Genomic DNA, 27,656 nt, shown 5'->3' with positions numbered 1-27,656 from the left:
CGAATTACAGATCTTAAATTATCACAATCCCACACCCATTTTAACTTCCTCTGCAACAATTTTTTCATAAATACTTCCTCATTATCAAGCACTTTATTGCATATTGATTCATTATGACCAAACTCCTTAAAACATTAATAGTTTTGAAGTGTGATTCAAAATGATTGTTGTGAATTCGAACGGTAAAATTACACCAATAAAACTAAGATGTGTGGAGCAAAAGAAGTAGTAATCAAATAGAAAAGTAGTCTTAAACAACAACAACACAAGCATAACCAAACCAACACACCAATATTTGTTTTCCCAGTTTAAAAAAAGTAGTAATCTAAGTTTTAAGCAACACCACAAGATAACCAAAGCAACAAAGATTAAAAAAAAAAAAAAAAAAAAGATAGAAACAACACACCGATATTTGTTTTCTCAATTTGGACAAATTTTCCTACTTATGGCATAGAGAGCTTTCCAATGCACTATGAAAATGAGTGATACAAAGAGATTACAAGAAATTGACTTACAATCTCACAGAACAAATCCTAATTTCTAGTCATTTTCAAGCTACTCATGTGAATGATATGGGCTCAAACTGTGATTCAAGCCCAAGATTATGAAGGGAATATGTCCAAATGATAATCCAATCCCAATATTGTGATTGGTAAAGCCACTTTTGTAGCAAGACACATGTCCATGGTGCATGCAAGACAAGTTGCATTACTCATGTAATGCAAGGTGGCAATGTGCATGATTGCACACATTAACATGTTGCAAAATGCAAGAGATGCAAGTGACATGTTGCACACTTGGAGTTTTGCATGGAGGACAAGTTGATTGTTGCATGTAAGGAACTATGACTTACCTCTCCTATAAATAGAAAAGCTTATTTGCATGATTTAATCATCTCACCCCATCCCATCAAGTAGTAACACAACAAGAAGAATTAGAGCTTGTTGAGACTCAGGAAAAATATAGAGAAAATATAGTTTCTTCTGTGATGTGTCTCCTAGTAATAGTATTCTCCTATTTCAAGAGAGAGGGTAATTTGTCTCTCCTTGTATTAAGAGAGAGGTCTTATAATTTCTTCCACTGAGTGAAAGTTTTCTAATCTTACCCCATGGTTTTCTCCCCTTATTTGTTGAGGGGTTTCCACATAAATATTGTGCGTTCAGTTTCTCTTTTCTCATCTCTTATTTTAGCTGTGTGATAATATTTTGTTACTCTGGTACCCAACAGTGGTATTAGAGCCATTGGTTCGTGGGTGTTGATAAGTGTTGTAAAGTAATATATTTCATGTGTTATTTTAGGCACTTTAGTGACTTATTTTGCAGGTTATCTAAGGAAAAGCTACAATTCGAGGTAATTATGCCTTATTTGCTTTACTTTACCCATTTGTGCAGGAAAATACAAGCAAGGACCAAAGAAACCATCAAAAATGCAAAGTTCAACTCGCCACAGCGAGCTGAACTCACCAAAGCGAGATAATTGCATAAAGTTCCAGGACTCCACGCTTTCAACATGCCAGCAGCGAGCCAGAAACGAGCAAGCTCGCCACAACTAACCCAAAGTGAGTACAATTCGCCAAAGCGAGTTAAAGCAGGTTAGGAGAAGTACGTGGTAGTCATCCTGTGGTGCATCAAGGCAAATCGCTGTAGCGAGTTTTCACTTTTCATACTCCTATAAATAGCTTTTTCTCTCATTTTGTAAAGGAGTTTTAGATATTTTTTTATTTTTATTGAGAGAGAGAGAGAGAGAAACACAAAGCAAGGGTGTTAGAAGTGGATTTTCACAAGATTTGTAGAGAAATCAAGAATCTTGTCTTTGAATCTTCACCTTTTACTCCATTTTTGCAAGGTTACTATGAAAATATGTAGCTAAATCTACCCTTGTGGGTTTCGAGGTACTTGATCAAGTTATTATGTATTCCTTTTGATCATTAATATATGCTTCTAGAAATTTTAGTTGATTCTGTTATTATTCTTGTGTTTAATGCTTTATATATGATTTGAAATGATATTGAAAGGTACTTTTGAATCCACGATTAGAATAATAATCTATCAAAGATTATATTTTAGACATAAGGTTTAGGTCTTGGTAATCACTTTAAACATCAAGAACTTAATGTTATTGGATCGTTTAATAGGTCGAGAAATCATGCATTAATCGATACAATTGAAATCCTGACATTATTTAGACATAAATGATGTTGTTGAGTGATTGTGATAATATCGATTAAAAGCTAGAATCCGTTTATGTGATCATGAGAATACATATGTAACGCTTGGTTGATGAACTCTAACCCTAAGCGTTATATGTCCTATCTCATCTCTATTTAATTTAATGTAAATTAGTTAGATTAGTTTTTAAACAAAAAAAATTTAAACCATAAACTTGAGATGATAATTGATATTGAACGGCTTATGATATGCACTAGTACATGTGGAGACGATATTAATATACTTACATGTGAATAGAATTACTATGTAAAAAAGTATTACATCAGGTGTCTCCTAGTGATAGTATTCTCCTACTTCAAGAGAGAGAGTAATTTGTCTCTCCTTGTATTTAGAGGGAGGTCTTGTAATTTCTTCCATTTAGTGAAAGTTCTCTAATCTTGCCTCGTGGTTTTCTCCCCTTGTTTGTTAAGGGGTTTCCACATAATTACTGTGTGTTAAGTTTTTCTTTTCTCGTCTCTTATTTTAGCTGCGTGATAATACTTTGATACTCTGCTACCCAACAGTGGTATTAGAGCCATTGGTTCGTTGTCGTTATTCTGCCGCAACTGGTCGAGTGGTAAGAAAAATCTTAGTATGCTATTTGGTTGTGGTTTAGACTGAACTTCCACATCATAAAAGAATTCTTACTATTTTGATATAGTTTGAGAGAAAAATAAAATAATTGGTGTAAAACCATGGCAGCGAAATTTTAGATAGAGAAGTTCAACGAGAGAAATTTTTCCCTATTGAAATTGAAGATAAGGGCAATTTTAAGAAAAAAATAATTGCATAGACGCAATAGATGGCAGACCTGCAGATATCACTAACAAAAAGTGGAAAAAGATGGAAGATAATGTTGTTGCCAACCTGCACCTAGCAATGGCAGACTGGGTATTGTCAAGTATTGCTGAAAAGAAGACAACAAACGAGATCGGGGATACTCTAATAAAATTGTACGAGGTCAAATCACTCCGCAACAGAATATTCTTAAAGAGGAGGCTCTACACTCTTCGAATGGGTGAATCCACATTCATAACAGATCACATCAACACCCTGAATACGGTATTTTCTAAAATCCCAACTTCTAATTTCAAAATAGCGGAAAATGAGCGTGTGGAACTTCTACTTCAGAGTTTACCATATTTGTATGATCAACTCATCATCAACATTCCAAATAATAACATAGCTGATACTCTTCACTTTGATAATGTCGTCGGTGCAACCCTTGAAGAAGAATTCAGGCGCAAGAATAAGGAAGAAAGGTCAGAGAGTTCAAAGCAAGTAAAGGCTAGACGATGATGAAAGGAAGATCAACGGAATGTTTCCCTAGTGGGAATCAAAATCATGGTCGGTTAAAATCTCGAAGAAAGAAGAATCTCAAATGCTACAATTGTGGCATGAGAGGTCACTTAAAGAATGAGTCTTGGAATAATAAGAAGAATGGAGAGAAGACTTATGAAGCTTCAATATCTCAAGGATGTGTTGCAAGTATCTCAGATGACGGGGAACTCCTGCATAGCGAAGAAGCGACTAGTTCTAAAGTCGAAAGATGACTCAACGATGTCTAGATAAAGGATTCAGGTGCAACATGGCATATGACTCCACATCGAGATTGGTTTTACTCTTATGAGCCTATTTCAGAAGGATCAATGTACATAGGAAATGACCATGCCTTAGAAATTGCTGAAGTCGGTACTATCGGATTAAAGATGCATGATGGTACTGTTCGAAAAATACAAGGAGTACATCATCTAAATGGGTTGAAGAAGAATTTATTGTTTGTTGGACAATTGGATAATCTTGGGTGCAAGATCCACACTGAAAGTGGAATCTTGAAAGTAGTGAAATGCAATCTTGTGGTGATGAAAGAAGAAAATATCACAAGTAATCTATACATGCTTACATTGTTATATTAGGCGGATGCATCAATTGCAGTTGCAAGCCAAAAAGAAACAACGATGATGTGGTATCGCAAACTAGGCCATATATTAGAATGTGGCTGGAAATTTCTTTGCGGAACGCAATCTCCTTTCACAGGCTGAAGACGGTAAACTTACCATTCTGTGAGCACTGTGTGATAAGCAAGCAACATAGATTGAAGTTTGCTAGAGTAACTACTAGAAGCAAACATATACTAGACTTGATCCATTATGATGTGTGGGAGTTGTAACACCCCATTTTCCCAATTTGAAATTTTTTATATAATAATCAGAGTAATCGACTTAAACAAAATGTCACACTACTTTAAGAGATAAATATAGTAGAATTACTATTTATTCGAAAATCTCATGTCAACAATTCAAATTATATTGCAGCGGAAACATTCATTAAACAACGTAATGGCACAACGGCCTCAACATAAACAACTTATTAAAATTACATTCTAGGTGGTTCATCAACATAAGTCATAAAAATACGTAACACATGAAAAACAAAGCAAGATCCCCATCCCGTTACGTATCAGAGCGACCCTAAGACGACGCGTGAGAGAGTCAACTCACTTCAACAGCTAATCCTGGTTATCTGCACGTTACCCACTTAGAGGCAACATTCAAACAGAAGGGGTGAGATTTCACATTCAATAATAATAAGCATATAATTCATCAATAGAATTTAACAACATAAACAACAACAATAAATAATATTAATACTTCACATAGTTTCTCATTAACAACTCTTTAGTAATAACTTGACAACAACGACAATGCGACCACAACGACGTCAACTCGACAATGCAACAACAACGACTTAAACATGCATGTGGTACCAATCAGGGCATCAAGCCCCCAACGTATAGAGCATAATAGGCTCACAGGGCATCAAGCCCCCAACTTATAGAGCATAGGCTCTCAGGGCATCAAGCCCTCAACTTAATATGAATGATTATACATTCAACAGGGCATCAAGCCCTCAACTTTAATGAGTATGCATAGACTCAGCAACCAACAACTTAGACAACTTCAATAACTTAGACAACTTCAACAACTTAGACGACTTGCAACTTCACGACAATAACACAACGACAGCAATGACAGCAACTATAACAACTTGCAACTTAACATCGTTGACAACAACAACTTGAATAATATGAATAACAATAAATATACAACATGCAATCTCCACATAATAGGTGTATTTCAATTTATCCAACAACAATATTCATATTAATTCATACTCACTGTAAGACAATACAATTATATACAACTTTCATTCCTACCCCAAAGTCCAACTCAGAACGACACATGCGACAAAGAACGCAAGAAACCCAAACAGGCTAACTGCCACTGAACAACTCGCGAGGCGAGCTAGCTACTCGCTATGGCTAACAAACACCTCTCTCTTGAACTCAATAAACTCACTGCTCGCGAGGCGAGAAGAACTACTCGCTACGGCGAGCAAAGTCATCATTCTGGAACTCGTCCTAAGGGTTACTCGCGAGGCGAGAAGGATTACTCGCAATGGCGAGCGATGAGGATCTGTTCTACGGGCAGAACACAGATTTCAACAAAAACTACCAAATTTCATATCCCAAACCCTAAAACTGATTATAAACATTACACTATGAATAATCTAGGGTCTGAACACTAATTCTACATCAATTCAACATATTTTCACTATTAAATCAACCAATTACAACTTCTAAACCTAATTCTCAAATTCCTAAAACTACAACCTACAACCTGTTAAATTCAATTTCAGAATCATACACTTAGGATTAGTGAAGGTTAGTCTCACCCTTACCTTAGATTGATTGATCACAAGGTTCTACCGCTTTATCTTCTCTGGCTCTTCTCTTGGTTTCTCCCAAAAACTGCTTTAACGTATTCTCTTTTTTTCTAATTCTGACTCTTCCTTATATATATATCCTTAACCAACTTTATCTTATTTCCTCTTAATCCACTAAACTCTTCTAAATTCCAAAACAGCCCCTCAACTTAATATTATTCTACTTTAAATCTATTCTATTAAATAAGATAAGCCACATAACAACATAACAACTTACCATATAAACAATTAAGTCATATAATTAGACTCTAAATTCAACAAAATAATTAAATAAATAATAGGGCGTTACGGGAGTCACCAGAAATATCTCTGGGAGGGGCAAGATATTTCGTCTCATTCATTGATTACTATTCCAGAAGATTATGGGTGTACCCAATTAAGAAGAAGTCAGATGTGTTTTCAGTATTCAAAGCACAAATAAAGCGTGAAATTGAGAAGAAAATTAAGTGCTTGAGGACAGATAATGGAGGAGAATATGTAGCACTTAAACCTTATCCAAATTTGTGCAACGATTTTCAGAATTGTACCACGATATTTCCAGCAACTTCCTCCAAATTTTGAACAAAAAATTGTGCCACGATTTCTCAAATCATGCAACGATTTTACAGAAACATCAGCATCAACATCAATTTTACGCCAATTTTCAACGATGATCAAAAAGACAAAAACAAATTGATGCACATCCACCACTCCTCAACTCAGTCACGAATAATATCAGTACTTGGGATTGTATTTTGAATCCTCATACTTGATCATACAATCCACATCGGTATACAAATTTTATATTCCACATCATTATTCATACATTATGAGTTTATTCCAATCTTTTCATATGTGCATAAGGGTATATAACTACTCTGTCCTTAGATTACAGCAGAATCCTGATATATCCTTCGCAATATATAATACATTTTTAATTCTGTAGAGTCTAGACTGAAAGTGGTAAATACATATATGACAATTTGCAAAAGGTAATTAAATTTATGGCCAATAACATATAGTAATCAATAATTTTTACATAAAAAGCAAAAAAGCTGTTATAATTATATAAAGTTTAATTAAATAATTAATATAAAACCATGACTTTTTTCTGGAGCAGAATCAAAGGAAATAAAGGTCCATTCGATTGTGACACTTCCACCGAAGACCTCCCCACCATGCCTCCATGACTCATCACCTTTTTACTTTTAAATTCCATGCATTATTTTAATATTATTCTAAATTCTTCTAAGATTTTTTTTTTTTTTAAAGATAAATTCTTCTAAGATTAAAACCTCATGGTTTAAAAACTTGAAATATGTCCCTATGAGCTTAGCTCACTTGATAATGGATAATGCATAATTTATGCAGGGGCCGAAGTTCGAACTCCAGACACCCCATTAATTTGCCTTTAAGGTGAATTTTCTAGCCGCTATATTACTTGACAAAAAAAAAAACTTAAAATATTATAAATGAATTAATGGCGCTATTAGAGGAACGTAGGCACAGTTTACCAAACTTCATTACTAAAAATTATTCGATATGGAAAGTATATATTATTATTTATCAATCTTGAAATAATTATTATTTGACCTAGGTTTGTTTAATGGAAAATTCTACTGTGAAGTCATAAGAATAACTTTTTTGGTGAAGTTAAAAATGATCAATCATTAAGCATTTGTGTATTTAATTCAAGACACGTCAGATTATATGGTGTATTGCACGTTTGCTTATAAGGTCTGTCATTATATCATTACTTATTGCAATTGCGTCCCTAATTAAATCAAAATTAAACGTAGATTCTTATTTGTGCAGTAAGATTGAAATTCCCCTTAATATTTTACATGAAGACTGATTTGTAATAAGGTAAAGTTTAGTTTTAGAGTGGTTCACCAGCAAGACACCAGCTGACATGACATTGACTATTAGCTAAACAAAATAACTTTTTCACAAAAATCAGTTTTTTGAGTGTTCCATAGAACCCCTTTATTTTATTTGAACTAGGATCGTTGTTCTAACAATATATTTGGTTTGTCAAAAAAAACAATATATTTGGTATATCATAGCACAACTTGCATTTAAATCGGTCAATACACAACAACCATTATATATTATTATTTAAAGCTGGGGCTAGGGTTTTCTCTCTTAACATATATGCATGGTGATTTGGAGAGTATAATATAGTCTAATATTTAATGTTAATGCCACAGTAAAAGAAGAAGATAAAGTTGCTTATAGAATAAGAAACACGTTTGGTGGTCTTCAATAATAACATAAATATTATTTTAATAATACAAAAAGAGAAGGAAAAGAATAGGAAACAAAGAACAAAAATAAATATAAACACTACATGTACATGCACCCCCACAAAACTCCTTTATCTTTTTTCCATCTTTGTGATCACTTTTTCTCTGCAACTTCACAATGTTGATGTGATTTTCCACCCACATACACACTCACATATCTAAAGAATTCATCAAAACTTTTGCAAAAGAGAAAGCTTAGCCATGGTCTTCCCCTCCCTTCCAATCTATCTAGATCCACCCAACTGGTCACAACAGGTATTAATTCTTTCATTCTCTAGCATCCATTTTTTCTTTAATCTTAATTTTATTTTGCATAATTTTTTTTTCACTTTTTCTTTCTTTAGCTTCTTTATAAATAAAGTCAAGTACATAGAATTGATCAAAAAACAGATATTCTTACTCACTTTATAATCAATCTTTTTTTCTTGAATATACTGTACATAGATATTACTACACATTTATTCGTTATTCAATTATATAATTTGTTTTCTTTAATAATTTGTTTTTATGAAAGGAAAATAATTTGTTTCCTTACAATTTTGTTACAAAATAATATAATCAGCAAGCAGGAATTGGTATCGGCGATCAAAATCCATCAGCTTTGCAGCCGCTATCAGCTTCAATGATGTCTGTCACCGTTGAAGCTGATGGCAGCTACCAAGGGTCTAGAAGACCGGTATCAATGACCGATCGAGCTAAGATGTCAAAGATACACCAAAATGATGCTGCAGCAGCACAGAAATGTCCAAGATGTGAATCAACAAACACAAAGTTCTGCTACTACAACAACTACAATCTTTCACAACCACGCCATTTTTGCAAAACTTGTCGTCGTTATTGGACTAAAGGTGGTGCACTTCGAAACGTTCCTGTTGGAGGTGGTTGTAGAAGGAACAATAAAAGAAGAAAAGGAAATTCAGTATCAAAATCACCTCTAAAACCTAATCATAATGATCATCTCCAGATCGGTACCGGTGCTGCTGCTGGTGGTTCTAGCTCAGCAAGTGCAAATTCTTCTTCTAATAATGGTTGCACTAATTCTAATGTGAATATTGGAATGCCTAATTTTCCAACACAATTTCCATTCGTAACCTCTTTACATCGTCATAACGACAATAGTTACGCTTCTGAGGGCATTGGTTCTTTGTTGGCCAAAAATATGAGCAATAGTACTACTACTAATGTTGAGTTTCAACTTGGTAGTGGTTCTTCTTCAATTGGTAATGGTAATGGTGGCTCTTTGTTGATATCAAATGGCATTGGTGAACAATGGAGGTTTCCAAATTCGCTACAAATTCATCAGCAGCAACAATATCAACAATTCCCTTTCTTGAGTAATTTGCAACCACAAATTGGACTATTTCAATTTGGTGGAGAGAACAATGGTGAACCACAAAGAAATTTGTTTCGTTCTAAGGAAACATATTCTTCAAGTGTTAGTATTGGAATGATGCCTCAAGTTAATACAGTTAAAGTGGAAGAAAACAATCATCAAGGTTTGAGTTTGCCAAAAAATCTCTTGAGTGGTTCAGGAAATAGTAATGATCTATTTTGGAATGGAAATGGTAATGAAAATGCATGGAATGAAGTTCCTAGTTTCACTCCACCACCTTGTGATCCTCAAATCTAGTGCTTTTGGTTCCTTAATTAATATTTTTATGATCATATATAGAAATGATCAAAGGTATAATTAGAGTAGGTTCATTAATTAGTTCACTTGCTAACTATGGAATATTATGAAATTTCACCATTAGCTATATGTGTGTGTTATGAGGGAAGATAAAGGAGAAGAATGATTGCAAAACTTTGTATTTCTAAATGGTATGCAACTCTTATATTCATCATTATAAGTTGTGCTTATGAATTTATGATCAAATTGTGTTTACACTGCGAACCTTGATAATGCGGTAAAATGCAGGTTAATTCAGTTGGTGCGGGTCGATTCCTGTTGTGATATTGTTTAGATCTCTATAACCTTTAATTTAAATTTTTTTGAAATAACCACAAAAATTTGCAGACAGAATAAGGCAAAATTTGTCCCTAGACATCAAATTTGGTGACCAATTTTATTTTATTCGTCTTTAGTTTTTGTTGTTATTTCAATTTTTGCGGTAATAGAGTGTACCATTGTTTTCAAATTATAGCTATGATTATATATTTCCTAGTTAATAACTTTGTTCAAGATTTCTTATTCAAAAGTATAGCAAATACGATATTGAAGTTTGAGATAAGTGTTGATGTAACTCTTTATAATTTGCCAAGTTCATTGAGTATTTGTAGCATGGTGTGAAAATTAATTTCAATATTGCATGGTTAATGTCAAAAATCTGATCCTTTCTTTGTTTTCATACAAGTCCTTATTATCTTTCCAAAAACAAAAAACAAACAAAAGAAAATATGTGGCTAATTGAGAGATGTAGACAAAAATGTTTGAGACAAAAGTAATCGTCATATTTGAACATCATGTACGTAAGAAATTCTGGCATACACAAGATAGAACCTTTTAAGGATAATTTGACTGTTAATATGCAATTCAAAATTCCCACGTTTTACTACATATTCATTGCATAGGAAGAAGAATCCTCTAGTTTTCAAACGTATAAATTTCATTTATCAAAGTAGAATATTCATACATATACTTGGAGAGAGTGAGAAAAATTGGGAAGAGGAGAATATAAATTGGGACACAAAGCAGGAAAAATAGACGTACAAAGTGCGACAGAGAGGGGTTTGGAAAAGTTTATGTTAAATAAACCAGGGTTAAATAAGTAAATAGTCTTCCTAAATATACAAACATTAGTTTAGTCCCCATAAAATATTAGTTTAGTCCCCATAAAATATTTGTTATGCATTTGGTCTCTCTAAAATTTTTTATTTATGAAATTAGTCATTGCTCTAGTGTAATATTCAATGTAGAGCAGAGACGAATTTCATAAATGAAAGATTTTAGAGGAACCAAAAGTCAAAGAAATATTTTAAAAGGATTAAAATCAAATGTTGGTAGATTTAGGAGATCATTTACTTATTTAACCCAATAAACAATTTAGTGACCGGATTATTTCAGTAGCCATAGCGATTGATTTAGTGATTAAAATTTGAAGTCGAACGTTAAATCAATCTCTAAAACGGTTGCTAGATCAATTTGCAAAATTTTGCTTAACAAATGGTCACTAATGTTAGTGACCGATTTTTTTTTTTTTTTTTTTAATCGGGTTAGTGATTGATTTGTCATTTAGTCCTTTAAATCAATCACTATATGACTGATTTTTGTAATTAACAGGGGCAGAGATTTACATCCGGTATAAGAATTCAAGTGATATTAATTTTAACAGCAATGATAACTGAACACATAAATTTGGATACAATACAGATACTATAGGCAGTTTAGACATTTCAGATATAAAAGCAGGGGCATTTTTGTAAAAACAACACACTCCATCTTCTTCCTCTCTTCTCTGCGTCCTTCCCTTTATATTCTTCCACCATCTTTTGCTTCATCACCACGACCGCCCTCTCTCACCACCGCCGTCATCACCACCGCACCCTCCGTCCTCATTAGTGATCACCACCACCGCGTTGTCCCTTCCATTTGTTCGGATCTAGAACTCGCGGCGTTGACGGCGTTGACGACCTCCTCTTCTCACTCCGCCGCCGGAGATCTGTTCACCACCATCATCCTCATCAATAACGAACCTCGCCGTCCCTTTGATCCGTCCAATTCTGGAGACGTCGTGCCGCCGACGATCTCCTCACTTCTCCCTTATCCGACGACGATCTTCTCTGTCTCGGGTCTGACTCTAATCTTACGGTGTGATTCCGTGAGTGATCGCCGGAGAGAGATTTATGGTGAGATAGAGTTGTAGAGGAGAGAAGAGTAACGGAGAAGAGGGAGGGAAGAGAGAATTGAACACTGAGTTGCAGAAGTGGAGAAAGGAAGAGGGAAAGGAAAAAAAATAAAAAAGAGTGCAAAAATAAGTATAGTTAACGGTGTTGATTTTGTGTTTAATTTTTTGTGTCACTTTATCATTTCTGTAATTTTAAAGTTTCATTTTCCACATTAGCACTTATAAGAACTTTCTCCATTATTGCACGTGCTTTTATCCTATGCAGTGTGTTGCACACTTTCAGGACCGGTCTAAGGGTTAAACAGTTCAAGCTAAAGTTTTAGGCTTTAAAAAAATTTGTCATAAAAAATCTAAAGGAAAATGAATGTAGTTTTTTTTTTTGTGGGATGCGCCAGTGCAATAGTGCAACACAAAGACGACACTTGAGAGACCCAATATAGCAAGCTATTGTGGTGGAATCTGTTGTGTGCAAGTGTGAGTTATATGTCCCATATCGGATAGAAAAATAAAGGTTGAACACCTTATATGTAAGAGGACCCATAAACCCATAACCTTAAGGTTTTGGTTAAGAGTGTGGTGTCACTCTCGCTTATGTGGTTGTTCTAGCATCGATGTGAACAGTCCCCCGCACTCCCCTCACTAACCCAACAGTGGTATCAAAGCCCTGGTTCGACGAAGGGTACGATCGAAGCAGCCGTTCCGTTGCGGAGAAACCAGCAACGACGATACAAACAAGTAAGAGCTTCCGCTTGAAAGGGAAGCATGATGAATAGATGGACCCCGAACACCCTTCGTGACCCAACAAACTCTCCCCCTCAAGAAATAAATTTAATATTGTGTGACCATTGGCCCACATATCATATATTAAACTAAAAAGAACATATACTACACTTAATCTTAACCAAAAGAACGAGAAAGATAGTTATAAATATATAATATGATAAATTAGCTATATATGTTTGAGTGATTCAGTTAATCAAGATGAGTGTCTTATATCCTCATTGAGCGAGATTTGATCCTCTCCAAAACATGATTTTGTTTTATAATTCAAAATATCTAGCTCGAATTTGTACCTCCAATACTGATCAAATGACTACTCCCTCCGGTCACTATTATAAACAAAAATCAACTGTTTAGATTCATTCAATAAATGATGTATTTTGTCATAATTACGTGTTGCAATTTAATTAACCTTTTACTCTTGGGAGCTAATTTAATAAAAGGACGGAGAGCACTCTTTTTGGTGGGAGCAAAGTAAAAATGATTTGTACCTTGATAACTCAATTTCATGAAAGATAAATATGACTTCCCCATGCATGATTTTTGTCACGTTTAATCAAGCTTTAGTTTGATCTGACCAATTGCTGCAATAGAGTATAGTACGTCCAACTTTAACTTTTTAAATCATCTTAATAGAAACTTCAAATTCTTAGACCTCTCTACGTCTCATATTTTCAGAAGCCCTTTTTTTGTATTGGTAGGTTACTTCTTAATTTTTTAACTTTTAACCCTTCGAAGGAAAAAAAAAAACAAAAAGCATTTTGAATACATCCAACTTGGGACCATGAAGGGGGGGCACGTGGTTTTAACAGGATTAGTAGTAATAGAGTACAATTATGGCTAAACTGATTATGTACTTGTTGTTTGTGTTTCATATGTTAGAAGAAAAAAAAATGCCAAAATCCTTCAAAAGATTATGCTACTTCTTTTTAACTATTCAAAAAATGAGTACTTAATATTTATGGAACTTGTTGTAAACTTAGATGTCTTCTTTAACATATCTTGTGTTAGAGAAGCTTCTACTTTGGTGTTAATATATTATATTTTTGCTTGTTAAAGTAAAAAGTCTTGCATCATAAATATTTTTGTCATTAACTTCATTTAAAAATAAATAAATAATTTTCATTTTTCCTTATCTGGTTTTGTTTCAAAATACGAAGTTCATGAATAATGAACTATTTTCAGCTAGGAGATTTGTTATATCACTAACCTAATTGTGATTATGATGTTGGTCAAATGATGATCCAATAAAGATTTACACTAAAGGAATCCAAGATTTTGGGTGTTCTAATTTTCGCAATTACCGAAGCTACTTGTAACAAAGAATAAAGGTACATAGTCAAAGAAAAAAAAAACGAATCTCTCCTTGTTGGAGGGAACAATGAACCAAAGTTGTTTCGTTGGTCGGTTGGTTGTATTGTGTTGATGATGGTATGGTAATCGGTAATCACAAAGATTTAGTGTAGTCACAAAAAAAAAAAAAAAAACAACATGGAATAACTCTTTATATATTTTTTAGGTAAAATAGCATAATTCAATTTAATCATTGTATTGTATTTAGTCAATAAAGAAGATATGAAGTTGATTTAATGGTTGGGTGTGAAAGTTATGCAGTATAGTGATAAAGGTAGTTTGTGATAAAGGTGTTTTGGCTATAAATAATGGATTGATTCAACTGTTAAGGGATTTAGGTTCTTTAAGTATGTGGTTAGGGGTTTAATTTATATCTTATCTGTATAGAAATTTTTTTATTGGAATGAGAGTTTGATTCTTTGATGGAGATTAATCATTATTAAACGGTGGTAAAAACTTCCTAACAATATCAATATCATAGTAACAAAAAAAAGTTGGTTTCGGCTTGATTTTCATCTTCAACAAATACAACAAATTAACTGTAACAATTAAATTACTAACATATGTTTCAAACAAAATTTATTTGTCCTTCAAAAAAAAAAAATTATTTGGTCATTGAGAAAAATTATAATAGTTTAGTATATGTGAAAAATAAATTGGCACATTTTAATTTTATATGCATCAACTCACAAAATTAATTTTTAGGAAAATTACACTCACCTCTTTTAAGGTTTTTTAAATGACACATATACACCCTCTAGTTCTATATGTTTCAACTCACAAAATTAATTTTTGAGAGAATTACACCCAACTTACCAAAAGTTTTCTTAACCGACAGAGAGATCGCCTCCAGTTTGCTTAAAGGACATATAGACCCCCTCTATTTTTGTTTTGTTATTACTCCTTACAAATATATTTATTTTGCTTTTGATCCTTTGGGTTTTGCTTTAGTCTTTGCAAATATAATCATATTTAAATTGGTTCGCGTGATCACGCATATTCATTTTAGTTATTATATCGAATGACTAAAAATAAATATTCTACATATTGCAAAGATCAATTCTAATATGAATAAATGTGGAACACTAATTACAATTATATGAGGTAAGAATTTCAGAACCTTTATGCTGCTCTACTAGGGTATATCCCTAATAGGGCCATCAACGTATAATGTCATCTGCATCCCATCGATGATATTTTTTGTTCCCATGTGTCATTGATTCTTTTCCTGAAAATCACGCTAAGTGTGTTTTTTGTAGCTTTGGTTCCTTAGTCGGCACAATTATTGTCTTTCCATGTCCGTTTCTTTTCTTCTTGTTAAAAAGTCTCATATCAAACAAAAGATGGCATGAACATGTATTTTTAAGTGGAGGCAATACTTACCTCATAGTGTTGTTCGTGATAAGATGTGTTAAAGAGTCCAACATCAGATAAAAGATGGCATGAATATGTGTTTATAAATGGGAAAAATCCTGACATCACAAGCCGATTCAAATAAGGCTTAATGTTGATATCTCGTTCACCGAGAATTCATTCCCATTAAACCTTACATGATTCCTACCCACTTCATTGAGAAAGAAATTTAGAGTAATTGGAACTTTCTAGAATCAAAGTCACCTCAAAGTACAACCCAGTAAAAAGTGTCTAGAAATGTACTAATCAGTCATATGTTGAACTTCATTCAAAGAGTTCATTCCCATTAACATAGCTTGTTGATAGTCATCAATGCTGAGTTGATTTTGTTTAGCAAATCTAAGTTAAGTTGCATTAATTTCTAAATGTAATAATGCATCATGACCATATAGGAGAGTCGATATGAAGTGAAACTTGTTGCAGCCGACTTAGAGTTTCTTATCGAGTAAATAGGCAATTATTTCTTCGAAATTGTAAGTTTCGTCAATTAGCCTTCTGAAATAAACAAAACTTCAATTACCCCTTAAAATTGCACAACGTTAATCAATTTACCGCTTCCGTCAAATTTTTCTGTTAGTCATCATGACGTTTTGCAAATACCCCCTGAAATTTTGCACTTATATACAAAATGTTCCTCAAACTTGAAAATTTATATTTTTTTTCTTATCTTTGACTCACAAGATATTAAAATTGAATCGAACTTAAGACTTAAATGAATACACTTCAAAATCAGAAACCAACACTTTCTGATGAATCAAGCAAATAACAAGAAGCTTTTACTGCAATACTTTCTGATGAATTGATGTCCACATGTCTAGGCGTGAAAATGTTCTCTCTGTTTCCTTGGCAGCTTTTGCTTTTTAATGACGTCCTTTAACATGTTAATTTGTTGCATCTCTCTTTCTTACTTTCCGTGATTCCAATATCTATTCCTTCATGCATGGTTCCATTTCCCTGTTTCCTTGCTCCCACATTAGTTCAATCATTCATATATTTTAAATGAGGACCTATCTTCAACTGTGTACAAAGCGGGCATAGCAACAACCAAATGAGGACCCTCCCTCATCCTATCAAAGTTACCATGAGCTACCGTAATTTTAAATGATAACAAATGTATCAGGAGCACTAATTAAGGAAATATATATAGTAAATATCTTAGAATTTTTGCAATCATGATTTTGAAAGTGTAAAATGTGTTATTTTTTATGTAATTTTCTTTGTTTTGTTTTTTTAAGAAGTTAAAATGAAATATATTACTGAACGCCTGAATATTTTAGCATAAGGAGTGCTAAAAACCCAGCTGAATAGTATCAAATACAATCAAAGAAATCCGGGAACAAAAACAGGAAAAACTAAAAAAGAGAGCTACTCTATTACATAATAATTCCCAAGCAAGGTAAAGGATTTAACTTTATCCTATGCGACGGAAATAATTAGTGCTAAAAACCCAGCTGAATAATATCAAATACAATCAAAGCAATGGTAGGAGAAAACAAAACTAGGACGATTAGCTTTCAACCACCAGTAAGATTGAAGCTTAACTTTATCTAACAATTCATTTGTTTGTTTTGTTTATTTCTAATGTCACAGGGATTCGAGTTAGCATGGACTTTTTATATTTTAAAGAAGTTAAAAGTGTATTTTTTGAAAATTCTGGTGGTTGGTTATGATTATGACAAGGGAAATGATAGATATAGTAACAAAATGTATCCAGAAAATTTTAGGACGGTATATTTGCTAACACCTTTCTTTAATTATACATTATTATCTCCATTAATTTCCAACAAATAACAAATTTAATTGACTGAGACATTTTCTTGATCAATTCATGATAAAATCTCTCTAGATAAATAGCAATGCTCTTATGGCAAAACTACTTTGATATACAAAACATGCTTTAAGGTGTGCGCTAGTTAGGGAAAAATCATAAATGTCTACTAGTGGTGATAAGATTGGTCACTGTGTGGCGAAATCAGTCATCTATATTTAAGTTTACTTTTATTTTATGATTGATGATTGACCATAAATTTCAATAAATTAATCATCAATATTTTTTAATTGAATATCAATTTTTATGTTTATTATAAATGAGTTGATCATTTTTTTGAAGGAAAATAAATGAGTTGATCATATATATTATTAGATTTCAATTTTTATATGAGTAAATTACACTCCCCTCCCCTCAAAAATGCTTGAATTACATTTTTTTCCCCTCCCCTCTTATGTTAAAATATACACTTCCCTCTCTTGAAAATTAAAATTTATACCCCCTCCCCTATAAGATACTTGAATTACATCTCCTCCCTTAATAATTAAATATGATGGACTACATTTTAATCTATTTTAACATAAATAAATATTTTTATAATATATATTAATTTTGAATCACCATTTAAAAATATAAATTCGTTTATTTATAATCTAAATGTCAATGACAATTAAATTTAAATATTTTGTTATTAATTTTATAATTTAGAGTATAAAATTCACTTTTAAATAACCATACGTAAGCGACTTTAGTAATTTTTCACATATTTTAATTTTATTTTGGGTTGTTTCATATTTTATAATAGGATTTAAAACTATATGTTAATAAAATTGTGAATAAAAAATAGAGAAAGATATGTATTAAAATGAACCCGCAATGCTATTTTTCTTTGAAGTGTGTTAGATTATTTTTTGCTAGATTATTAGAAATAAAAATATATATTGAGGGACTAAAGCGTAGATTTTAACTTAAGAGGGGATGGGAATGTAATTCAAGCTTCTCTCAAGGGAGGGGATAAAAATATTTTCTAATATGTTTTGAATAAGAGGGGAGGGAAGTGTATATTTTAACATAAGAGATAAGGGGAGTGTAATTCAAGCATCTTTGAGGGGAGGGGAGTGTAATTTACTCTTTTTATATTTTACAAGGACAAATCATTATCTATTTTCCTATTCTATGCTATAGGTTTTTAACTCAATTCATATTTTGGATAAAAAAAATTAACCAAAGATATATTGTATGATAAATTTCAAAATTATCTTATTATATCTTATTGTGTCATAAACCATTAAACCGTCTCCTGACCAACAAATTAACTATAAATATTTATGTAAAAAAACATAAATATTTTGGAGATTCAAAGTCTCATACAAACATGACTTTGTTGATGAGCCAATAAATACTAAGGGTGTGTTTACTTTTCTTTTATAGACATTATAAAATAATTTTTAGAAAATTGAATTAACAAGATGATAAATTATCATATAATTAATACTTCAAAAACAATTAATTTATTTTAAAACAATATTTTATATGGTTCGTAATTTAAAAAATAAAAGTGAGTCTTCCCCTCCCTTCTCCTCCTAAATTCTCAATTCAAACACACCCTAAATGAGTTCTTGACTTGTATATCTTGGATCATAGTCTCAATCTTTAAAAGCTAACAAAAATCACTAATTTACAAACTTTTACCAATAAAAAAAAATAGCAGAACCGTTTTGGTTTGTTTCAACGACCATTGAACTATAAACTTTTTTTTTTTTCAATTACAAATTTAAAATAGGCATACTATTAATAATCTACAAAGTTGTTTATTTTCCAGGAAACTGAGGTACTAGACTATGTATTTGTTTTTAATTCAAGTTAACACTTAAAAGAAATCTAACACCGTTAATAAAGAGGTGAGGTGATTGTTTTTTACAAATTAAAGGGATGTGAGTGTAGAGGACTTAGGAAAGGTTAAAGTAATTTTTTCTTCATACAATTTCAACGGTCGTAGTTACCACATATAATAAAATTAAACCTAACTACATTGATAATATACAATTGAATATATAAAAAAAATCTATAGTTCTTGCTGATATTTTTTTTTTTAAGGAACTTGCTAATATTTCTTAAAATTTACTAATTTAATGCATCACTTAATTTTTAATAGATGAGAATTAAAATTGTTAAGAATAATGAAATTTGAACAACCATTTATCTGTTTAAAAAAAAAAAAAAATCAAAGCTAGTGGGGGCAAGTACCTTCCGTTCCTACTCCTGCCGATCACATAATGTCTCACTTTTTAGTTGCATCAATTGTTTTAAAATTAGTGTACACAAATGAGTTCCTTTTATTAATGACAAGAGGCATGAATGAACTCTCGACCGTTTTCTTAAGATTCTCAAGTTTCTTACCATTCTTACCAATTCATTGTTCGTTGCAGTATATAATTAAACGTTATAGTAAAATGAAAACATCCACTTTCTTCTAGATAATGCTATGGTAGCAATTGAAGTTCTCCATTTCATGAAAGCCAAGACACGCGGGGAAGATAGGTACGTTGCTCAACTTGATATAAGCAAAGCCTATGACCGTATGGATTGGAATTACTTGATGGCTGTTCTTAATAAAATGGGTTTTCATAATCGCTGGATTCATTGGATGCGTATATGTGTAGAGTCAGTCGATTACACTGTGCTTGTTAACGGTGAGCAGGTTGGTCCTATTATTCCAGGGCGCGGTCTCCGACAAGGGGGTCCTCTTTCCCCCTATCTGTTTATTATCTGTGCAGAGGGCTTATCAGCGCTAATCACCGATGCCGAGCGCCGTAGTGTTCTTACGGGAACCAAGGTTTGTCGTCAAGCACCTTCTGTTTCCCATCTTTTGTTTGCTGACGATTGTTTTCTATTTTTCAAGGCTACTGAGGAGCATGCACATGTTATGAAAAATATTTTATCCACTTATGAGTTAGCTTCGGGCCAGGCGATTAGTTTGCCAAAGTCAGAGATCTACTGCAGTCGCAATGTCCCTATCGATCTTAAAACTACCATCACAGACATTCTTGGCGTTCAAGTTGTTTTAGGTACAAGTAAATATCTTGGCCTACCTTCTATGATATGCAGGGACCGCAAAGCTACTTTTGCGTATATTAAGGATCGTGTTTGGAAAAAAATTCATTCCTGGAGTGGCAAGTGTCTTTCGAAAGCGGGTCGTGAGGTAATGATAAAATCAGTTTTACAGTCTATTCCCACTTATGTAATGAGCATTTTTCAGCTTCCTAGTACTTTGATTGACTCCATCGAGAAGATGATGAACTCCTTTTGGTGGGGTCATGGAAAAACGGCTCAACGCGGGATACATTGGATGAAGTGGGAGAAGCTGTCGGCACCTAAAATTCATGGAGGGATGGGTTTTAAGGACCTATCTGCTTTTAACTTAGCTATGTTGGGGAAACAGGGGTGGAAATTTATTACTAACCCCGACTCTCTTGTTGCTCGTATTTTCAAAGCCCGTTATTTTCCGTCTGGTTCCTATCTCGTGGCTAATGTTGGACACAATCCGAGTTATGTCTGGCGTAGTATCATGCATGCTAGATTTATTGTGCGTGGGGGAGCACGATGGAGTATAGGGTCAGGTGCTTCCATTCCCATTCTCAACGAACCTTGGTTGCCTAACGGGGAATTTATTAGTAGTGATATTCCAGGTGCACATTTTGTTCATAATTTTACTATTAATAGGCTGATGAATTTACATGACAAGAGTTGGAATGAGCAGGTAGTTCGAGATGTTTTTAGTGCGGATATTGCAGATAAAATACTTCATACGCCACTTATTTCTCAAGTTGAGGAAGATAGATTTATTTGGAAAGCAGAAAGGCACGGACACTACTCCGTGCGTAGTGCTTACAGATTGTGCGTAACAGATTTAATCGACTCTTCCTATTTATGGCGGCCGGGGTATTGGTCTGGTATTTGGAACCTTAAAGTTCCACCGAAGGTTAAGAATTTAATTTGGCGTATGTGCCGTGGATGTCTACCAACCCGTGTACGTCTGTTGGATAAAGGCGTCGTTTGTCCTACTAACTGTTCTAGTTGTGACTCTCCTTATGAGGACCTTTTGCATGTTTTTTTCGATTGTCCTTTTGCTTTACAGGTGTGGCACAGGGCAGGCCTTTGGAGCTCTGTTCATCACGCCCTCACGCATACTACTTCAGTTACGGATGCTATTTTCTCTCTTTTGGAGACTTTGTCAGCTGAGTTATCTCAACGTCTGTCAATGGTCATTTGGAGTCTATGGAAACACCGTAACCTTCGAGTTTGGGACGATGTTACAAAAACAAGTGCGGTGGTTGTAGAGCGAGCTCGAAATATGGCTACGGATTGGCATTTGGCGAATTCTTCGGATGTTCTTGCATCCACTTCGTCTCCTCAGCATGCCATGCTTGCGCCTGTGGGGGTTTCCTCCTCACATCCTCCCCATCAAGTATTGTGGCAGCCCCCCACATCAGGTAGATATAAATGCAATATCGACGCAGCGTTCTCATCTCATCATAATCGCACAGGTATTGGTATTTGTATTCGCGACTCGGAGGGTAGTTTTGTTCTGGCTAAGACCAATACTTACCCTTGTATGGTCTCGGTGGATGTTGGAGAAGCTTTAGGGTTGCACTCTGCTTTGTAGTGGTTGGGTGATATGCAGCTTGATAATGTGGATTTTGTGACTGATTCCAAAGTAACAGTTGATGCCTTCCTTTCTACACGGAACGACCTATCTGAATTTGGTTCTATTATTTCTTCTTGTCGTTCTTTGTACCGTAATTTATTTTTCAACTCTAGGGTGGAGTTTGTTAGGCGACAAGCTAACGCGGTGGCTCATGCTCTTGCACGAGAGGCCACGTCTTTAGCTAGTCCCGCTGTCTATTATGATATACCCAATTGTATTGAGACTATTATGATCAATGAAATGCTATAAGCATCTTTCCTTCAAAAAAACATCCACTTTCTTTTTTTTAGGTATCATAATAATTTAACATAAAAAATATGGTCTAATTGAACGTAATATATATATTTTTTTTTTGTATACTATGTGTATAAAAAATGCAAGATATATACAAAATCCACTAAAAATATCTAAAATGAAAACAAATTTTCTGAACCAAAAAGTGGAGCAACAGCTAAGCTGCTGCCATCGAATATTCAATGAAGGGGGATTAGGCCAAGACAACCCTACAGGAGGAGATAAACCTAAAATTGGGTCATTCTATCTTGATCTTTACATAAATAAAAATCTTCAATGAAAATAAAAACCGCTTAATAATTTATTATCCACATTAGATGCATTAGTATTTAGGGGTGGTCGTCGAACGGTTTGGTTCTGTTTTGAGGGTAAAATTTATCCGAACCGCAAGATAAAAAAGCATGTGGTTTGGTTTGGTTCGGTTGATTTTAAAAATAAAATCTGAACCAAACCAATGTTGTTTGGGTTGGATCGGTTAGTGCGGTTTGTTCGAGACGATATAATTTTTTGTTTTCAACATTAAAATCAAGTTAAAAAGCTGAAACACAACATATTTTCAGCAATGTTTTAAATTTCATCAAGCATTACAATTTAATTTTCATTTTATAATGTTTCCAACAACATAGACCAAGTTAAAAACATGAACAAAAAAGTAATCATATTTTGTAAGAAATACAAAAGATTAAGATTTTATATTATCTAAAAGATCAAGTAGCACATAAATACGTTTTTGAAATAAAAAGCAAAGAATGAACTAAACAAAAGAAAAAATATTCATTTTATAAGAGTTTCCATTGAGTTTATATGAGTATTGGTTTAGGTGATACATTTTTAATTAACGTTTTTCTTATGTTGCGGTTTGATTTGGTTTGGTTTGGTTGGTAAAATGAAAACTGCAAACCAAACCAAACCAAACCATACGGTTGAGTAAAAAAAAAATGATCCGAATACATCCAAACTAAATGCGATTTTTTGCGATTTTGGTTTGGGTTGGTTCGGTTTTGAACACCCTATTAGAATTGTCAAAAAAAAAAAAATCATAAGATTTCATCAATCCTATCATTTAACTAAAACCTCTTATTAAGTAGATCAATTCCATAATTTTTATAAAAATTTCTTAATCTCTATTGTAAAATTTTCTTTGCGAACTTATAAAATATCTTAGGAGAATGTTAATCAGTGACCCCGGGGCATTGGTTAAACGCTAAATGAAGTAAGTTTTTATTAAAAAGTAATGTAATTATTATTTAATAAAAAATAACAATTTATATTTTCAAGACATAAATTCTATTTATAGATTCCATAACAAGACCCAATATCTTATTATGATTCTTTCCTTCAGCCCAAATAATCACGCACCTCATGGGGAATATTTCAAATAAATATTATTAAAATTATTTATCAAAAATATTATAAAAAAGTAAATGACAGATTAAATTTCTCTTTGAATATCATTTAAAATAATATAGGTTTAATTATAGTTTTGATCCACTTATTTTTCCTCACTCATGGAATTGGTCCACCTCATTTTGAGAAATGTGAGGGGTCTATAAAGCAAATACCAATTCTAATTCTTTATGGATACATCTTCAAAGTCTTTCATCCTTGCCGCATTTATTTCGGGCAGCCTAGAAGAGAATTTTGTTCTTCTCCCAACACATTTTGCTCATTCTCAATCAAACTTCAAAAAATACTTATGTGTGAGTTAACTCACACATGTGTGAGTTAAGTCACGTATGTGTTAATTCTTACGTGAGTTAACTCACGCAACGTGTGTTAACTCACACATAATAAACACATGCGTGAATTAACTCACACAGGAGCATTTTTGGAAATTTGGTTGGGAATGAGCAAAACGTGTTGGGAGAAGAGCAGAATTCCTTGGAAGAATGTCATTGTTGGCAACCCATTCCACAACTAATTGAGTATAAGGGGTGTAATGGATGGATATTTTTAGGGATTTTAAAATATTTGTTTATTATAAAAGAATCTTGTGATATTCAATTAAAACTTTTATTAAATATAAATAAATCTTGTAATATTTTTTTTAAGAAACCAAATTAGCCCACAAAATCTTGTGGTATTAATCAAGACAATTAAGAAATTTTATTGAATTAATGGATATTCTTTTATGTAGTTAGTTTCACAACTAGAAAAGAAAAATTAGAGCGGAAAATTAGTGACAAAAAAAATAAAATTCCTCACAAACTTTCTCGTCACAAAATTTAGTGATGGAAAAATTAGAGATTTCACATTTTTCCTCTCTAAATCTGCCTAACTAATTTTTTATAGTAGTGTTTTGTAATACTTTTAAGTTGAAAATATGAATACTACTCTCAATCAACAATTCAATCATGTAACCAAAAAAAAAAATCAACAATTCAATCAAATTCTTGAGACTTTCCACTAATTATTAAATGCATGTTTTTTCTTTGTATGTCCTCATGCTAACGTTCTTATTCAGGGTTACAATTGTTTTTTTTAACAAACTATTGCTCTTATTATATTGTTCTTTTCATTTATCTTCTTTGCACATCACGGTTGATTGGCTGAATGTTGTTAAGAATCAAGAAGAAGGTTGTTATTGCAAGTCTAAGGCCTAAAAATCTGAACATGTACCATAATATGATTTTCCTACCAGTATTACACTTATCAAATCCTTCCTTGATGAAATATGTTTCTATCAATCTTTAATTTCTCATTGTATTTTGTCTTGAACATTCACTTCACACCAATTACTCTTGCACCAAGAGGGGGTGTGACCAAGTCACAAGTTTTGTTTCTTTAAATTTCTTATAACTCTAGATCCATAACTTTCTTCCACTTGACATGCTTTGTGGCCTCCTCAAATGTTAAAAGGATCATCTGTTTTTGTGAACCGAACAAAATTTTGAACTTCATCGTCATTTTCATCTATGCAGGAAGATCTTTGTGGTAATCATTTAGATAACTTGGTGGCCTCCTATTCCTCTATAGATTCTGATTTGTATTTCTTTCAAAATCAGACTCAACATACCTTGTTCATCAAAGGCAACATCCTCACTTACTACAATTTTCTTAATGATACGATCAAAAAACCTGTAGGCCTTTGACTTCTCACTAACTCCTAGGAGGACACACTTATTGCTATTGTCATCAAGTGTTTTTTTCCTTTGGCTAAATGGAATGTGAGCATATGCTATGAACCCAAAAATACGAAAAGGCATGACATAAGGCTTCTTAACACTCCATGCTTCGTATGGAGTCGAACTCTTTACTATAAGAGAGGAGACCCATAAACCTATTACCATAATGGTTCTATTCTTGTAGGGGTGTCACCACACTCTTTTTCAACGTTAGCCTTAATTTTCTTAAAAAATTCAAAGGCAGTAGGTTTTTCAGACAAAAAAACACTATGTTCTTCTAGTTATATTTAGTGGTATTTGCGGTGGGGTTTAGATAATTTTTAGGCAAAAACTCATCTGATCCAAAGATAAAATAACACATTGTTCAATTCGGTTTTGGATGATTAATAAAAAGAAATCTGATTCAATTTAATGCGGTTTAATTTGGATATCCAAACCACATTTTGTAATTTTATTTAATTAATATTAACATTGTAAAAACACAATAAAATAATAGCTTTGATGCAAAATATAGCATATTATATAGTAAAAATTAATATTACTAAATAAATGTGATCAATTATGTTTGAAACATATGAAGTAGTAAAAAAAATATAGGCAAAATTACACAATTTGTCCCTTAACTTAATTTCAAGTAACATTTTTGTCATTTATCTTATTTTTTTCTCGATTTCATTCCTTATATTATAATCACGTAAAACATCTTTTTCTTTTCCCAATTTAATCATTTATGTTATAAAATGTCAACATTGTTATCCTTTTTAATTGGATTTTTTCAATGAAATTCGGGTTTTTATTTTTGTAAGATGAAGATTTGGGTTTGTTTATGAGTTTGATGAATTTTTTATTTATTTTATGAATTTATTGATTTTGTTTTGAAAAAAAAGGACAACAATGTTGACATTTGATAACATAAAAGACTAAATGAAAATAAGAAAATGATAAAGGACGAAAATGTTACCTAATTATAACATAACGAAAAAAAATAAGATAACAACGAAAGAGTTACCTAAAATTAAGTTAAGGGATAATTTGTGTAATTTTGCCAAAAATTATATTAAATTAAAAGAATAAGCATGATTATTTTTTAAAAACTAACAAATAATATATTAATACAATATAACATAGTAATAAAAAGTAAAAAAAAATTCCTTCAAAAAAATGTAAAAAATATATTAGATTATATATACGCGGTTCGGTTATGAGAAATCAATAAAAAATTTGATCTGATACGAGTGATTTTCACCAAAGGTCATCGAAATCAGGGTCGGCCCTAGGCCATAGGCCAGGGGGGCCTAGGGCCCTTGCTGGTAGGGGCCCAAAAAAAATTATGGAGGAGGGTGTATATAAAAATATTTTGTTAATGGGGGTATATATAGCAAAGTTCACATAAAGGCCTCAAACATTGACATGATGAAGGGCTTGGCTGAAGTCTGTTAATGTTTTTGGCCCTTTTAGCACAATTTGCTATATGTACCCCCTATAACACAAAGATTTCTATATACACATTTCCTATAAAAAAATTGGTTGTTCTTAATAATGTGCCAAAAAAATTATTATCGAATAAATTGGTGATATTTTTTTGGTCCATTATTCTTATCAATGTGTTTCATTAATATTAAAAATATTGGTGATATTTATTATCCAATAAGTTGGGGTAATTTTCATAACAACAAATTATATTTTAGTTGAAAATAAACCTACTACAGATATTAATCTTAATATTTTCTTTCAAAGGTTCTAAAAAAATAAATTACATTAATATAGTAATGTCAATTTTCTCGAATTGATTGAAAGGATTGCATAGTTGAATTTGATAATGGAAGATCATGCGAGACACATTCATGTATCATCATAATGAACTTGTTAGAGATATCTATAACATATAAAAGTAAGAATGATGTACTTCTACTATACAAAGGAACTCTTGTATCGATGATTCCTCTAAAAAAGTCTAACACTAATTTTGTATCATGTATTATTGTTTTTTTATACGTTATGTATTATTGTTGTTATGAGTTTAACATTGGAGAATTTTGCATCCAAAAGTTTAAAATTTAGTTAATTATATGTTGATATACTTTTACTTTTT

At 32.6% G+C, this 27,656-nt stretch overlaps 1 protein-coding gene and 1 non-coding gene across 2 annotated transcripts; one reads left to right on the top strand and one right to left on the bottom strand.

Moving 5' to 3' along the window:
* The first annotated feature begins 8,335 nt into the window (after positions 1-8,335).
* Positions 8,336-10,172, top strand: LOC11445864 (dof zinc finger protein DOF2.4). Its single transcript, XM_003621844.4, has 2 exons — positions 8,336-8,533; positions 8,841-10,172. Exons 1-2 carry the CDS (start codon positions 8,480-8,482, stop codon positions 9,906-9,908), a joined length of 1,122 nt encoding a protein of 373 aa, XP_003621892.1. The 5' UTR covers positions 8,336-8,479; the 3' UTR covers positions 9,909-10,172.
* A 2,685-nt stretch (positions 10,173-12,857) lies between these two features.
* On the bottom strand, positions 12,858-13,045 carry LOC112416896 (U2 spliceosomal RNA). The gene has a single exon (XR_003007406.1). It is a non-coding gene; the product is annotated as a U2 spliceosomal RNA (small nuclear RNA).
* Between the last annotated feature and the right edge of the window lie 14,611 nt (positions 13,046-27,656).

The sequence above is a fragment of the Medicago truncatula genome, chromosome 7, assembly GCF_003473485.1.
Source record: "Medicago truncatula cultivar Jemalong A17 chromosome 7, MtrunA17r5.0-ANR, whole genome shotgun sequence".
NCBI lineage: Eukaryota > Viridiplantae > Streptophyta > Magnoliopsida > Fabales > Fabaceae > Medicago > Medicago truncatula.
The sequence above is the reverse complement of the archived record's forward strand: the minus strand, read 5'-3'. Positions and strand labels throughout refer to the sequence as shown.